Source organism: Hirundo rustica, chromosome 2 (assembly GCF_015227805.2).
Source record: "Hirundo rustica isolate bHirRus1 chromosome 2, bHirRus1.pri.v3, whole genome shotgun sequence".
NCBI lineage: Eukaryota > Metazoa > Chordata > Aves > Passeriformes > Hirundinidae > Hirundo > Hirundo rustica.
Window position 1 is genome coordinate 28,852,436 of NC_053451.1, and position 15,248 is coordinate 28,867,683.

Below are 15,248 nucleotides of genomic sequence, written 5' to 3' on the forward strand. Positions count from 1 at the left end.
TATCACATACTTTTCAGCTAAATGTGTGCGCTCTCAACCTGTGGCGGCCAGCTGCGATATTTTAGTGATCCCAGAGCAAAGAGTAAAATATCAGTCCATCAGCTGGGCAAATGTGTACTGATACAGCAGACGCTCACCTGCGCATATATATGCACATGTACCATACACATCTCGCTGAATACGTATATACATGAACATATATTTTTATCTACATTCACAAATATGACAAGATGTGTATGGTGCATACATGTATATATCTCTTGTATGTACCTACACATATATATACACACATAGCACACACGTCTCGTAGAATATATATATATATATATATATATATATAAAAATTATTTATATATATTTTTATATATTTGCAAATAGAAGGGGAGGTGTATAGTACGTTCCCTATAGATACACACACAGCAGAGGGGCACACCCCCCGGGGCCGGCTCGGGAGCTGCGGGAGCAGTGCGCGGCGATGCCGCCGGCCGCGCAGCCACCGGCAGGGAGGCATTCCGGCGGCGTTCCGCGCGGCCCCGGCACTCAGCCCCTTTAAGGGCTGCGGCTCCTGTCCCTTTAAGGCTGGCCCCGCCCCGCCGCGCCAGCCCAGCGCGCCGCGGCGGCCCCAGGTACGGAGCGGGCGGGGGAGCCCCGCGGCCCCTGCGGGCGCTGGCCGGGCCGGGCCGAGGGGACGGACGGACAGACAGACAGACAGACAGACAGACGGGCGGGGGCGCGGGGCTCGGGCCGGGTGCCGCGGCCTTGCTGTCCCGGCGGGCCGGCGGGTGGGTGTCCGTCCTCTCCCGGGCCGGGCCCGCGGGGGAGGCGGCGCTGGCGGCGGGTCGGGGTCAGGCGGTCGCTCCGCCCGGCGCTCACCCGCTGTCCGTGCCGCCCCGGCGCCAGGTGCAGGCGCGGCGGGGTTCGGCGCCGACCCTCTCTCCCTCCGTGCCCGGCGCCATGGCCATGAGGGAGCTGGTGGAGCCGGAGTGCGGGGGCTCCAACCCCCTGATGAAGCTGGCGGGGCACTTCACCCAGGACAAGGCCCTGCGGCAGGAAGGGCTGCAGGGCCCTCTGGCCTGGCCCCCCGGGACGCCCGAAGCCGCGGCCGTGAGTATTGCTGTGCCTGCCGGGGGCTCTGGGTCCTGCCGGGGGCTGGGCGTGAGCAGGGCGCGGGGCTCTCGGTGCCGCTGGTGTCGCGTTGTTTGTTTGCGGAAAAAGGCGCAGGGGTCACCCGAAGCCGGGCTGTGGGGTGAGGGCGTGTTTGTGGGCGCTCAAGGGATGTTGGTGGCTGTGATGAGCTGTGTGCCATGGTGTCCCAGGCCTTAAGCCAGACACTAGTGGGAGCGGGTTGGACCGGATCCCTCGAAGTGTTTCCGCTCCTTTAGCGTGCAGTTGGGGCAAGAAAATACTGACAGCCTAAGCTCAAGGAAGAGGCAGATACAATCTAACTGGGTCGCTCTGTGTGTGTGTAGAGAGGGGCACGGGATCAAAACTGTTGACACAACTGCCCACTATTCCTTGCAGGTATCCAAACCACTGGGAGTAGCCACCGAAGATGAGGTAAGAATAGATTGATTCCTCTCCTTATGGCTTTTGATTAGGCTTTTTAAAGATTTTCTCATAAATGCTGTTTAGTTATTTTACCCCTTACACGATGCTGATTTTTCTTCTGACAAGCCCTTTTTTCGCACTCCATGGCTCTGCCTGTTCATCTTCTGGGCAATGTTTGTAATCCATCTCTGTCTTTGGCAGCTGGTTGGAGAGTTTCTTCAAGCTCAGAATGCTCCTTTGCTGTCCCGTGCACCCCAGACCTTTAAGATGGATGACCTGTTGGCTGAGATGCAAGAGATTGAACAGTCAAGCTTCCGACAGGCCCCTCAGCGAGGTGAGGGGAGCTGAAGTAGGTGGAGAGCTGGAAAAGATCTTGATGTTATGGTTAAGCTCCTAGCAGGGTGGTTCCTCTCTATTGAGCTCTTCTGAAATTGTATCTGGAATATTGTTTCTGGATTTGGGCTTCCCGGTGCACTGATCTGGAACAAGTTCATCAGAGATTAGGGAAGAGGAGTCTGAGGGGCAGGGGGTGGAGTGTTTTGTTGCTGTCTTCAGCAGCCATGGTCAGGATCTTCACAGCAATAATCAGGAGAAGGACAAGGAGTGATGGACACAATTTGTGGAAAAGGGAGCTGACTAGGTATGTGGAAAGATTTCTTCCCTTGGAGGAGGCAGTTCACTACCGGAACAGGTGTCTAGGGAGGATGGGGAATTGTCAGCCATGGACAAATTCTGAAGCTACCTGATGAATGCCCTGAACAACCTCATCTCTAACTTTCAGGTTAATCTGCTGTGAGAACTCTAGCAACCTCCAGAGGCCCCTTCCAAGTGAAATATTTCTGTGACTTTGTTCTAACAAAGAGAAAGACCAGAGCTGATTCGGGCTAGCCTGGAACACATTAACGGTGCCTTTGAGTGTTCCAGTCCTCACTTCTGCTTTTTTTTTTTTTCCTTGTGTAGCTCCAGGTGTGGCAGCCCTGGCACTGTCTGAAAACTGGACCCAGGAATTCTTGGCTGCAGCAGATAATGCTGGTGATGTCTCTTCAGATTACAATGAGGCTGACTGGTCACAGGAGTTCATTGCTGAAGTGACAGGTGAAGTGCCCTTTTTTGGAATTACTGTCAAGATGATGTCCAGTCACATACCTGTGTGTAGTGAAGGGCTACTGAATGTGAAGCTGGAGCTTAGGTTACTTAGGGAATTTAGCAGAAGCATGCTATTTAAACTGCTTTAACAAAAACTGTGATTCAGCTGATACAAGCGAGAGACGGCCTTGTACCGCTTTTTGCTTACATGTTTTCTAATTCTCTCTCATAAGGCTAAATTTTCCTTTACAAATTTACAAGGGTAAATACCCTTTAGTGTGCTTTGGTCAATTTTTTTGTGTCAATTGTGTGAAGGGAGAGGGAGGTTACAGCCTGGAAATGTGCAAAGTGAGTGTTTCTGGCCCAAAGGTTAAGCTTTATTTGAAAAGCCATCTTGTGTTGGGTGTAGAACTGGGTCTGGAATGACGTCCTGTTACCATCTATTCCCGAATCTGGAAATTATGGAAAAGAATAAAGTAGATGCTATCTTCTTCTCCAGGAGTGGTGGCCACTGTAGAAAGCTGGGTAGTCCCACTCTCTGACCTTCACTCTTTCCATTTCTGGGAGTATAAATTAGAAGTTACAAAGACTTTGAGAAAGGTCTGGTGAAAACCTAGTGCTTGTAGGCTGTGCTTTTGACAGAGACTTGTAATACATTGCTAATTTTCTTGACCTACATAGTATTCTACAGGGAGCAGATGAATAAGTTGTGATATTAAAGCATAAAAACGTAAGTTTATCATCACCACAGTGGCATCTGTATTTAATTCACTGTCTGATTCAAAGGCTTGATTTTTAGATCAGAATGAACAAAGGCAGAAGAAGCAAGCATTAACAAAGGAGTGGCGGTCTCCCTGTCTCACTTTTTGCTCCATTTTTCCTTTGCAGATCCGCTGTCTGTGTCTCCTGCCAAGTGGGCAGAAGAATACCTAGAGCAGTCAGAGGAGAAACTGTGGCTTGGGGAATCGGAAGATCAGTCCTTGGCAGACAAATGGTAAGTCTGACTTCTCAAGGCTAGCTGTTGATACTAGGCACCTGGGTGGGTGAAGTTTGGAATGGTGACAGAAATCTGCTATGGCCTGAATGCTTTTGAGTCCTTTAACTTAGACTGGTGTTCTCAGGCCTTTGGTTTCAGAGAAAGGAAGAAGCGATGCTTGCAAACTGAAGTTTTTAAGAGAGTGTAGCTTTTCTGTTCTCAAGTTCCAGGAAGATATGTTGGTCATGTAGGCAAACTTAATCTCATGCCTGATGCAAAGCTCCTTAAAGTAACTTTAGGAGTGAGTTCAGGAACTTTTCTTTTCTGTAACAGATATTTTTTGCTAGACTCTGCTAGTTGTAAACTTTCATGTAATTCTTCCTATCTGACAAACCACTTTCAGCCTTTCCTTGATGTATTTCTGGGTTCAGCTTTCTACATATTATTTTAATGTGGTTTTTTGTGGTAGATTAAAGCTGGATCGTCTCTCTGTAGGCACTTGTTGAGTACAATCAAGCTTCTCAGTTAAAGAAGCAAAACACACACAAAAGTAATTTGGGCTTCTAAGATCTTTCCTTACAAAAAAATTTGTATATGGATTCTCATTGCACCTGGCTCTTGCCTTCTCTGATAGCTTTCTGCAAATAATGGACATTCCCGAGTTATTGCCACCAGTTCCAAAGACTTCCCGGAGACTGAATGTAGTGGTAACACCTAGAAGTGGTCCTACCCTGCTGTAAGCCAGACAAGACATATTGAGCTGTGTCTTTGCTGTAATCCCTCAATCCTCTGCAGAGCTGGTGCTTTTCCAAGGCTCTGTTTTCCTCTTCAGTGGGCATGACCTACTTTCTTTGTTCCTGGATACATGACCTTGTTTCTGGTAGTGCTAAAACTCGCGATGTCCGATGGCATGTGAGCTTGGAGAGGAATCCAGACTGCTCTGCAGAACTATGCTGACTCTGTAATTGTTTCATTCTGCTGCTGTATGTGTTAGTCACTTGCACAGCTAACACAGTAGTAATTTTGAATTTTTACAGATGGATGATGGTACTGAATCTCACAGGAGAAGCCCAGAATCTTTGAGGAGGGGTTATATCCCTCAATACTGTTGTCTGCCCCATTGTGTAGACTCCTGTTAGTGAAAGAGTTCGCTGTTGCTTGGTATCAGACTATCTCTTTCCCTTATATTGCCTTGGAATACAGGTATGAGGAATACCAACCTGAGGATGATCTTAAGAAGACTGTTACTGATTTCCTTTCCAAAGTGGATGATCCAAAACTCAAGAATACTGAGGTGAGAAATCTGGCTGGGGCTGAGATTAATTATTACTGTAGATTAGTAATTACATAATTAGTAGTAATTATATTACTGTGAATAAAGGGTGTGGGGAATTGAGAAGGGTGAAGATAGTAGAGGAATGAAGCCTCCTGTTGACCCATGCTTCCATTTCTTCCCTGATTCCTGGGAATTGAACCCTGCAACCCACTTTAGATAACTATCCATCTTCACACAAGTCCGGTCCTTCCCACCTTTCTGGGCCTTTTGTGCTTGCTCTGCAGAGAGAATCCCTCTTAGTGAAGGAGGGGGGCATGGGCTGAGGGCTTGTGGGCACAGCATCTGCCCAGCTCCACCCTTGTTTCATTTCTCTGCTGCAGTTCCTAAAGTTTGTCCGCCAGATCGGAGATGGGAGGGTATCGATCGAAGCTAATCAGGTGACCCACAGAGACCAAGATCAGGCAGAGCAATGGGCAGCTGAGTTTATACAGCAGCAGGTAGGAGCCCCAGGCCTGTATGCTCTGAAGGAAGAAAGCATTTTGCCACAGTGCACAGTCTGGGAGCAAAGGAAAGTGGCAAGTCCAGCTCTCAGCAGGTGCTGAGGGAGACGAGGGAGGGGCTGTTGGGCTCTTAGCAGAGTCTAGCCAGAAGCTGGGAATGTATTTGGACAGTTTGAGTTTTCTCATCTCCCACAGCATCTGTGAGGAAGAGGAGATTCAGATGAATTCGTTTCCACTTCATAGGCCATCGGTTCTTACTGATGGGGAGGAAGGGTCATTACAGACCCTCCTGCTGTTTTGGGATGCGCCCTGAGGTTGCCAAATTCTAAAAAGAAAGGTGTGTTTCTGTTTCCAAACTCCCAGGGGGCATCCGATGCCTGGGTGGATCAATTTGCGCGATCTGGGGACATGTCAACTCTTGATACGGAATTTGAGCAGGCAAAGGCTGCTGTGGAGGTAAAGCTGGCTGAGAAGGAGGGCTGGGGTGCTGACTGAGAGCCCGTGGTAGGGTTACCTCTCTCCTTTGCATGCTTCGAGGAGGGCTGGAAACATTCAGGAGGGAGTTCTCTGGCATGTCTATAGACCTGAGTTTATGGCTGAGGTACTCCAGTCACACTTTGTTCTCCCTTCAGTCAGATGTGGAGTTCTGGGACAAACTCCAGGCAGAATGTGAGGAGATGGCCAAGAGAGATGCAGAGGCTCATCCTTGGCTCTCTGAATATGAAGACCTCACCTCTTCATCATATGACAAGGTAGGGGAGAGCAGCCCTAGCACTGCAGTGGGCTGCCCTGGGGAGACTGGCAGTGTGTCTGCCTCGCTCTGAGCTCCACAGACCCTAAATGCTGCTGGGATTCCTTCTCATGCTGATGCTTTGCTGTCGCTTACGCCCTTGTCCCAGATCAGCTGGGGGTTAAATACTGTTTTCACTTGGGCTTGTCTGCCAATGCTTTCTGGTTCTTGTCCAGCACCAAATACCAGCGAATACAGGGATTCTTTGCGATGAGCTGGAGTGTTGTGTCCCCGGGCCCCATCCCTGCCCCTCTCCCCGATTCCCCTCCAAGCTAATAAGATCCATATTAAATATTTTGTCTCTCTAGCAACTTATTCCAGGTCTGGTTTGGGGGATTTTTCCAGCACAGAGCAGGCGGGAAGAGCCACCCCAGTTCTCTAATCTGCTACAAAGTGTTGGAGTCCAGGGCATTCCTTTGGTTGCCCTGGAGGGTCAGGGACCTGGGCAGGGGGGTCTGGGACCCCAGCCCAGAGCTCAGAGAGACACTGGCTTTGATTTCAGTCCATGAGGAAAACTTCCTACACTGAGAGAAGGTTTACAGGCCACAAGAATGTGAGAAATAGTAGTTTAGCTTATCACAGAATGATAAAATAGTAGTTTTAGGTTCCTAGCATTGAAGTGAATGGGCCCCCGACAACAAAGTATCAATGAGGATGAGGTGCTTGCTAGTCTGTAGCTTGAGTGTTGCAGAGAGCGCTCTTCTCCCTAAGCCTGTCTCTCCTGGTTTTAGCCCCTGTGTGTCTGTCCTGCCAGGGCTACCAGTTTGAGGAAGACAATCCCATGAGAGATCACCCGGATGCATTTGAGGAGGGGCGGAAGCGTTTGAAGGAAGGCGACCTCCCCAATGCTGTCCTGCTTTTTGAGGCTGCAGTGCAGCAGAAGCCAGATCACATGGAGGTGAGTGGCAGCAGAGATAAAGGGCTGAGCTGTCAGGGCAGCTCTAGAAAACTCCCTTCAGTGGTAGGACCTGTGCAGGGTGTATGAAAATGCCTTGTTTTTTTGCAGCTCTGAGTTTGTAGCTGGTTTGTGTGAATCCTCAGGGATCTTTGGAGGGAGGAAGTTTCTGAGTTAAGGTCAGTTACAGGAAGCACAAAGTTTTCTGGCCCAGAGCTGTGTAAAATCTTTGGAGCACATGACACTGTGCATGAAGCCAAGGCAAGGAGTTCTCATCTCGCAAGTTACTTCTGTGAAAGTCTTTATTGGCACTGTAAGTTTGGAGGCGCTTATGGCGGATCACTGCTTTCTGTGTCTGTATTAAAATCTAATTCTGAGAAGCTCATTAGACTGAGGTTCTGACCAAGTCTTTTATCTAAGTGCTAGGAAAAGATGTGACCTAGAAGGGTTGGGTGTTTTCACAGTCTTAATTGAAGTTGTGGGCCAAAGAAAGATTTTTACACTGAAGACAGAGTTCCAGCTCCTTGTGTGAATACTTTTTTCCATATATCACTTCAGCTTCTGCAGGATGAATTGAGAAATGGAATAGCCTGTGTGTCTTTTCCAGGGGTAGAGGATGTGGATATTCTTGTGAAGAATGCAAATGCACTCATGTGGTGCCGTTCTGGAGTGCCTGCCTCAAGGATCCAGGGCTGCTGAATTTTTCAGCTTGTCTTGTTCAAGCCCTGCTAATTATATATGACTGGACATACATAATTTGATTACCCCGAGACTTAAATGAGAGTGACATTTTAGAACAGAGATTCTTGGCTTCTGGAAATAGCCATCTAACTTTCTAGAGTACGGGTAATGGGTGAAAATTAAGCAGAAGGTTTGAAGATCTGCTTTTGCTTTAAAGTGGTCAAAAGGTTTTAATGCCCTTCTGGAACTGTTGCTTTTTTCTCATAGGCAGTGTGGGCTGCAGGCTCAGTATGATGGAGAGGTAGTTGAAACCTTAGGGGAAGAAATCTTGGGGCATTTCTGACTACCTGTATTGGAAACATTCTGAATTCTTCTATTGTGACTGCAAAAAGTACAGGAGAAGTCAAGACTTCACAAATGGTACAGTGATCAAATAGACATGAACAATTGCTCTGAAGGAAATGTCATGTTTGCTTTGGTCCAAGTCACAGCTTTACCTTGAATCTCATCAGCTCTTCTGCTGGCAGAACACCGCAGTTATCAGTGGTCAGCTCTGCTTGAATTGTAGCTAGCTGTGTATGGTGAAGCATGAGAGATTCAAGGCAGTAGATTGCCTTCTGCAGGGTTTCTGTGTCTTTTGCTAGTGAAACAGTTTCCTTCCTTGAGGCCCTGGATTCCTCATTTTGTGACTTACAGTCAAAAAGCAGGTACATCACACTGACAATCCCACCAACTGTCTAGCCTATTTTGGAGCCGGGGGCGTGGCTATCAACATAAAGTGAAGAGATACTTTGGATTTAGTGCCTAGTTAAATATTCCTTATATCAGCTGCTTGGAGGTGGAAGTCATTTTTATGTACTGGTGTCATGATGATTGGAAATTCAGTAAAATTAACAGTGCTTCTACTTTCAGGTCTGAAAGTCAACTCTCCAAGGTTACTACTTGCTAGTGGACCACTGCACAAGTACATACAGCTGCCTGCTTCGGGGGTCTCCTTATTATTAGCACTGCTGCTATGCCGTTTTGTTCTTGGGAGATAGGAGATCTGCATTTTCCTCCTTCTGCAGTTTCACCACAGTTAGAAGTTAAAAGTGGAGATTCTGTGATTTAAAAGTGTAAAACTACCAACAGTTGCTTTATGATAAATTTCCAGGTAGACATTCACTTCTGTTCACTATAACAATGCCAATTTTATTGTCTTTGAAGACCTAAGTGCCATGACGTCTGTTTATCTTTTGAGAGGAACTTACACCTGTGGCTAATGTGTATACTTTGGGCTATTTGATTGCGTTCTAAAACTCTGCAGGATAATATGCTGGAGTTAATCTCTGTGTTTGTGACTTATTGGCTGATTTTTTCCTCTGTAAGTCCGACTTTGTACATCTATGTCTTCCCCAGGCCTGGCAGTATCTGGGAACCACCCAAGCAGAGAATGAACAGGAGCTTTTGGCGATCAGCGCCCTCAGACAGTGAGTGTTGCAGCAGAGCTGCTGAGCATGGCTCCTTGTTGGGCGTGTGGTGCCATGAGGACCATGTGGCTGTCACGGGGTGCTCTGTCTCGATTGTGTTACCTCTTATGTGTCTCCTACACTGATTTAACGCTGCATTCACTTCTCTTTCTTTACCCTGCAGGTGCCTGGAGCTGCAGCCTGGGAACCTCACAGCACTTATGGCTTTAGCAGTCAGCTTCACCAATGAGTCCCTGCAGAAGCAGGCGTGTGAGACGCTGCGGGACTGGCTGCGCCATAAACCGGACTACGCCCACCTGCTGAACAAGGAGCCAGAGGAGAGTGTGCCGGGGACAAACCTGGGGCCTTCCAAGCGTGTCCTAAGTTCCCTGCTCTCTGAGTGAGTTGTGGTTACAAATTTGGCTGAAAGGCTTCTTGGAAGGCTCAGACCGGTCCAGACAGGAGCAGAGAGAGGAACCTGAGGCCGACCCTCTCCAAGGTACATCATTATCGTGTTCTGTGCTTTTCCAGCTCGCTGTTCATGGAGGTGAAAGAGCTGTTCTTAGCAGCTGTGCGCAGCAACCCCTCAGCTGTGGATCCTGATGTCCAGTGTGGCCTGGGTGTCCTCTTCAACCTCAGTGGCGAGTACGAGAAGGCTGTGGATTGCTTCAGTGCTGCACTCAGCGTGCGCCCCAATGTAAGAAAGGGGCAGACTGGCGGTGCTGGAGGCACTTGCGGGTGTTTGGGGGGAGGTGCTGCATGTACGAGAGGCGCATATTTGGAGCGGAAGGAGTAAGACAGGCATGGGGAAGGAGGGGTTGGCTTGGAGCTTGAAGAGATGCAGTTCATCTCAGCCCTTTCTGCGTGCCCCTTCCTCCAGGACCACCTTCTGTGGAACAAGCTGGGTGCCACCCTGGCCAATGGGAATCGGAGCGAAGAAGCTGTGGCCGCGTATCGTCGGGCGCTGGAGCTCCAGCCGGGATATATCCGCTCTCGCTACAACCTGGGCATCAGCTGTATCAACTTGGGTGCCCACCGGTGAGCACAGGCTGGGCAGCTCCGCTGTGACCCGCGAGTCTGTGTGTGTCTGTGGGAGACAGACTGCCACAGCTTACGAGGGCAGGGCCACACTGCCTGCAGCCTTCCCTTGGCGTGGGAGAGCAGAGCGAGTCTCTGGACTCTGCTCAGAGATCCAAAAGTCATGCAGTTACAGGTTGAGTAGAGGCCATCTGGACTCCTGATTCTTCTAGAGGGAAAAGGGGACCTCTGGTTCTGGAGCGGGGTAGGATCTGGTGAAGAGGAGGAAACTGGTTTGGAGGGGAAATACTTTAGAAGCAAATGGGGAAGGGAGTGTGAGATGTACCATCTTTCCCCTAAGCACATGTATGTTCTGGTGTTGACAGTGAGGCCGTGGAGCACTTCCTGGAGGCTTTGCACATGCAGCAGAAGAGCCGAGGTCCGCGGGGGCAGCAAGGAGCAATGTCTGACAACATCTGGAGCACCCTGCGCATGGCACTCTCCATGCTGGGGCAGAGTGACCTCTATGGGGCAGCTGATGCCCGTGACCTGCCCACGCTGCTGCAGGCGTTTGGCCTCCAGCAGTGACTCTGGGATAGGCTTCCCTGCGAGTGCAGCGGTTGCCTAACCCAGCAATGAATGACCTCTCGTAGGCAGAAAATGTTCACAAAGATTCACACACATCTTTGCCCTGGAAGGGCAGATCATTGGCAACTGTTCATTTTTAAGTACCCCCCGGTGAAGTGTGCGACTTTCCCAACCTGTCTGTTGTGGCCTGAGCGTTTCTGAACGGTTCACGTTATCACCTCCATGACGACTGACACTGCTGGTTCACAGATGATCAAAGTGGGGAAGACAGCAGCACCCTGCCTTCTTGCCAGACTGCATTTGCTGTAGTGCCCAGCTTGGCTGTGAGACCTTGGCTATGAGAGCCATTCAGCAGGCTGCCTACAAGGGCATGTCTCGAATTAAGGCTGCTTTGGAGGGGTGGGATTGCTGGTTCACCCAAAAGGGTGAAAAACGGTGGGGTTTGAGCATGCTTCCCCATGTATGTGCTTGCATGTGTGTATATGTGGGTTGCTAGGGAAAACTGGGGCAGTTGTCCCCTTTCCCGGCCACTGGTAACTTCATGGTACAGCCAGATGCTACTTTCTCAGTGTCTCTTCATGAACCTTTTAAGACAGGAGTATTGTACTGGTGCTGGGGACATGGGTGGAGGCCCTTACCCTGTCAGGGTAAGGGGAGATCTCAGAGTTCAGGCTTGAGAGAAGGTGATAGGAATAAAAGTCTAAAATGTAACCTCTCCCAAAATACGGTGGGGAAAGGGGTCAAGTCTTAATTTTCTCTTGCTCATCTGTCATTGTTTTCCTTTGTGCAAAAGTCCCCATCTTGTGTGTAACTAAATCTTGTTAATTATAAATATCTGTATATGATTCTTTTGGGGAAAATGTTTTTTAATTGTAAAGTATTTTGTATAATAAAGGTATAAGCCCACTGCTTTTCAAAGGATAGATTAGACTCTGTTTCTGTCTCCCCTTTTGACTCAGGTTTTGCTTTTTTGATAGCTTGTGTGCAGATGAAGCCTAAAGGACCTCACTTTTGCTGTAGCCCCAGGCTTCACTTCAGTGAGCCAGCAGAAGAGTCTCTCTGTGCCAAAAGCTCTTTTTTTCTTGCTCAGGTTTAGAGGTCGGTGAAGCACTTTTTTTTTCATCTTCTGGCCCTCTGCAGTGAGGGAAGTTGTGGTACATTTTATCACTCGTTTAAGGAATCTGACTGCTGCAGTTGTCCGGGCTGAGGGTTTAAGCAGGAAGTGCTGCCCCTTCCTGTTCCATCGAGCACCTGTTTTTCATACCTCAACCTCACAGACTTGTTCTTCTCTTGCTGCTGGAGCAGGAAGTGTGCAGAGAATAGTATTTGCTGTATGTTTTCTGAGCTTTATTGTCCCCTGTGTCTCCCATCCTTCCCTGTGGCACTGAGACCTAACGTGCACAGTTCTGAGACTGCTGTAGTGCATGCAAAACAACTTGCTGCTTTTGCTGTTTGAAAGGAAGGGAAATGCTACTTCTGTGTCCTGCTCACCCACACTGCAGGTCAGAGATGTCTTTTGGTTTTTACTTATCTCAGTCCTCTGTCAGATTCTTTGCTTGGGGAAAGAAAACATTGATGCCTATGCTGTGCCTTGCTGTCTAGTTGTTCTCCCTTCCCCAGTTCTCTGCTCTTGTTCTCACCACTGATTTCCTTTGCCTCTTTGGTGCACCACATTTCTCTCTGTTCATATTCCCATTACCATTGCTTGGCCTTCCCTTTTTCTCATCCTCAGATTTCATTAGTTCTTCTCCTCGCCTAGGTTTCCTAGTTGCCCCAGTTTCCCTAGCAATGTCGCTTAGCCTCTTGATTTTGTGTTGCCGTCCTTCCCTATCCCACGTTTCCCCCTGTCCCTGCAGGTAGGTTGGCTGTAACCATTTGTTAACTTTCCCTGGAAATTGTTCTCCCTTTCTTCCCTCTGTCCCAGTTAAATCATCTCACAGCATCTCTGCTATACCTTTTGCTGAGGCTGAATCTTCACCTAAGCACTAGTCCCTGTTTAGTCTCCCAGGGCTGAATGAAGATTGAGCTGCCTCTGTCCAGTCCTGTGTGACTGTCCTGTTAGAGCTGCCTTTGGAAGTGGGGTGTTGATGCAGTGAACCCCAGCTGCCTGACTGGATCTGCATTCTGCTTCCAGTGCACAGTTTTTGGCTGTGCTCTGCAGCCCTGTCTCTGGTGTCCAAACCCAGCTTGTGCTCGTGCTCTGCATGTGCATTGTGATCTTAGTTTGCATTTCCAGCCACGTCCGCGTTCTCGGGTACCAAGCCCAGTTGTACAGCAGGGGTGGGTAGCAGGTACCAAACATTTTAGATTCATGTAAAGGCAGTGAGGGGTGTTTGCATGGCCCTAATCCAGCAGACTCTGGCGGCTTCTCCGAGTTGTTGTCCCTTGCTCATATAGGAAAGTGTTCTTTTGCACCCACAAGGGAGAAGAGAAACTTTTCTGTCACTGCTATCTTGAGCATGGCAAAGCATTGTCTAATGTTTTCTGATGTTTTTTAGATGCGTAGCTTGAGAAATGTACAATTTTAAAACTCTGTACCTGTCCTCGACTTCAGCAAGAGCTGTAGGTGCAGAGATCCCCTGAAAAATCTGATGCCAGGTGGGCTGGGTTTTTTCCTGAAGTGTTTCCATTGCTCTGTCGCATTTCTGAGGCAGAAGTGACATCTAGTGTTGAGTCGAGGGCAGGTCCGTGTCTGTCACACGCGCTTGAGTGGGGGCACTAAAGGATTTAGGAGCACAGCTTGTTAATTAAACACGAAAGGAACAAAACGCTCAATAAATTTTCTAAACGTGCAGCAGTAGATGCAAAATGTGGTGCTGGGAAGCTAAAACCTCTTGAGGGTCTGTGATGCCTTCCCCTGGCTTCTCCCCACTGCTGAATATGAGTCTTCACGTTTGTGGAGTCCAGCTTAGCAACTCTTCCATGGAAAACTGCATTGTACATTTATTAAAAAACCCAAAACGCAACCCAGCTGGGTTTCTGACATTTTGAACTGGCAATTATTCACGGACAACCTGTTGCTTTTTCCTTCATCTGGGAAGAGGAGACTTGGGAAAGAAAACAGTAGTTAGAAAAGATCTTCACTTTGCTTTCTGATGTCTGTATGTTGTCCAGTGGGACTTACAAGGCTTTTGTCAGTCTGTATTTGCTGTGCCTCTCTTTCCAGCATAAATTCTTTGGAGCTTACTTACAGTGTTGTGACTGAATATGCAGCACTCATCCAACAGGATTCTATCATCTCTTTGATGAAAAAATGGTGTTCAGTTTGCTGTACTGAAGAGTAGCAATTGAGAAGTGCAGCAAATAGAGGAAAGCAAAAAAAAAAAAAAAAGGGGAGTTTGTGTGAGATACATACTAGACAAAAAAAGGCTATTTTATTTTATTTTATTTTATTTTATTTTATTTTATTTTATTTTATTTTTTTTCCCTGAAGTGTTTGGTAGTGAATGCATTTATTAGCCTGTAGATTGTTCATAGTTTTGGGTTCTGTGGTCTCGTTGCATGTTCCTATCTTGCATTTTTGGGGGCTGTTTTGCTTGAGAAGCAGAAGTTGGAGAGTGAAAAGTGGGAAACAATCTTTATTTTTGTAATGAAGAATTACCTTACTAGCACTAACAATTGCTAAATGAGTAAAACCCCAAATCCCACCCTCTCCAACCACAAAACCCCCTGCAAATAAAGGAACCAGTGTTCTGCTGCCTTGAGTCCAAAATTACCAGAAAAAAATAGCAAACAGAAATTGAGGGTGTGATTTTATTGTTTTTTTAATCCTCTTGTTTTAAAGTAAGGAGTAAAACCAGATGAGTACTGAGATAGAAACTAAGGCATCCACAGTGATAGAGCAGGATAGGAGCACAACAGGATCTGGTGGGTGAAGGAATTTGTTGTTAATTAGATTTTTCTGCCATTTTACCTTTTCCAGCACTGTGAAGTGGGTGCATGCGTGACATCCACAGCTTTAAGTGAAATTGTTTTATCACCTTGCAATCTAGTAGTAAATATTCTCTAAATAAATAAAGAAAAAGTCCCCAGAAAACCAGTTTTATGAGAAAGATGAAAATATTTTAGTCTTTATTCTTCCCTTGCTGGAGTGTTTTTTGCATGACTACACATTTTCAAAGCATCTGTGTTGTCAGCGTTCATCTTGCTCCTTCTGTTGCTGTTCATCTGCTGAGGGCAATAGAGGGAGAGGTGTTTATCCTCCTTGTCTTATTTTTTCACTTTTGTCACACACTTTCTTTTTCAGATTTTGAGTTACCGCTGTTTCTGCAGGAGGGGTGTAAGAGGAATTTTGGGAAACGTCGTTCCCCATAAATTTTCTCTACCTGAAGTGTTGTGTCCAGCTCTGGATGCCTCAGCACAAGTCTCAGGCCATGGACCAGTTGGGATAAGTTCAGAGGAGAGACATGAAGACAATCAGAGGGCTAGAGCACCTGTCCTGTG

General features: G+C 47.7%; 1 protein-coding gene across 3 annotated transcripts; it reads left to right on the forward strand.

Annotated features, from left to right (window-relative positions):
• The first annotated feature begins 608 nt into the window (after nucleotides 1–608).
• Nucleotides 609–11,723, forward strand: PEX5 (peroxisomal biogenesis factor 5). Of its 3 annotated transcripts, XM_040055676.2 has the most exons (16): nucleotides 609–626; nucleotides 901–1,104; nucleotides 1,522–1,557; nucleotides 1,750–1,882; nucleotides 2,509–2,643; nucleotides 3,523–3,628; nucleotides 4,814–4,904; nucleotides 5,267–5,383; nucleotides 5,750–5,842; nucleotides 6,019–6,138; nucleotides 6,931–7,074; nucleotides 9,151–9,221; nucleotides 9,385–9,600; nucleotides 9,732–9,897; nucleotides 10,081–10,238; nucleotides 10,604–11,723. In XM_040055676.2, the coding sequence occupies exons 2-16, from the start codon at nucleotides 955–957 to the stop codon at nucleotides 10,803–10,805; spliced, it is 1,938 nt and encodes a 645-aa protein (XP_039911610.1). In that variant the 5' UTR covers nucleotides 609–626; nucleotides 901–954; the 3' UTR covers nucleotides 10,806–11,723. The 3 variants fall into 3 exon arrangements, with proteins under 3 accessions (XP_039911610.1, XP_039911611.1, XP_039911612.1); XM_040055677.2 differs by lacking the exons at nucleotides 609–626; nucleotides 5,750–5,842 and having other exon boundaries at nucleotides 876–1,104; XM_040055678.2 differs by lacking the exons at nucleotides 609–626; nucleotides 5,267–5,383 and having other exon boundaries at nucleotides 877–1,104.
• Nucleotides 11,724–15,248: the final 3,525 nt, after the last annotated feature.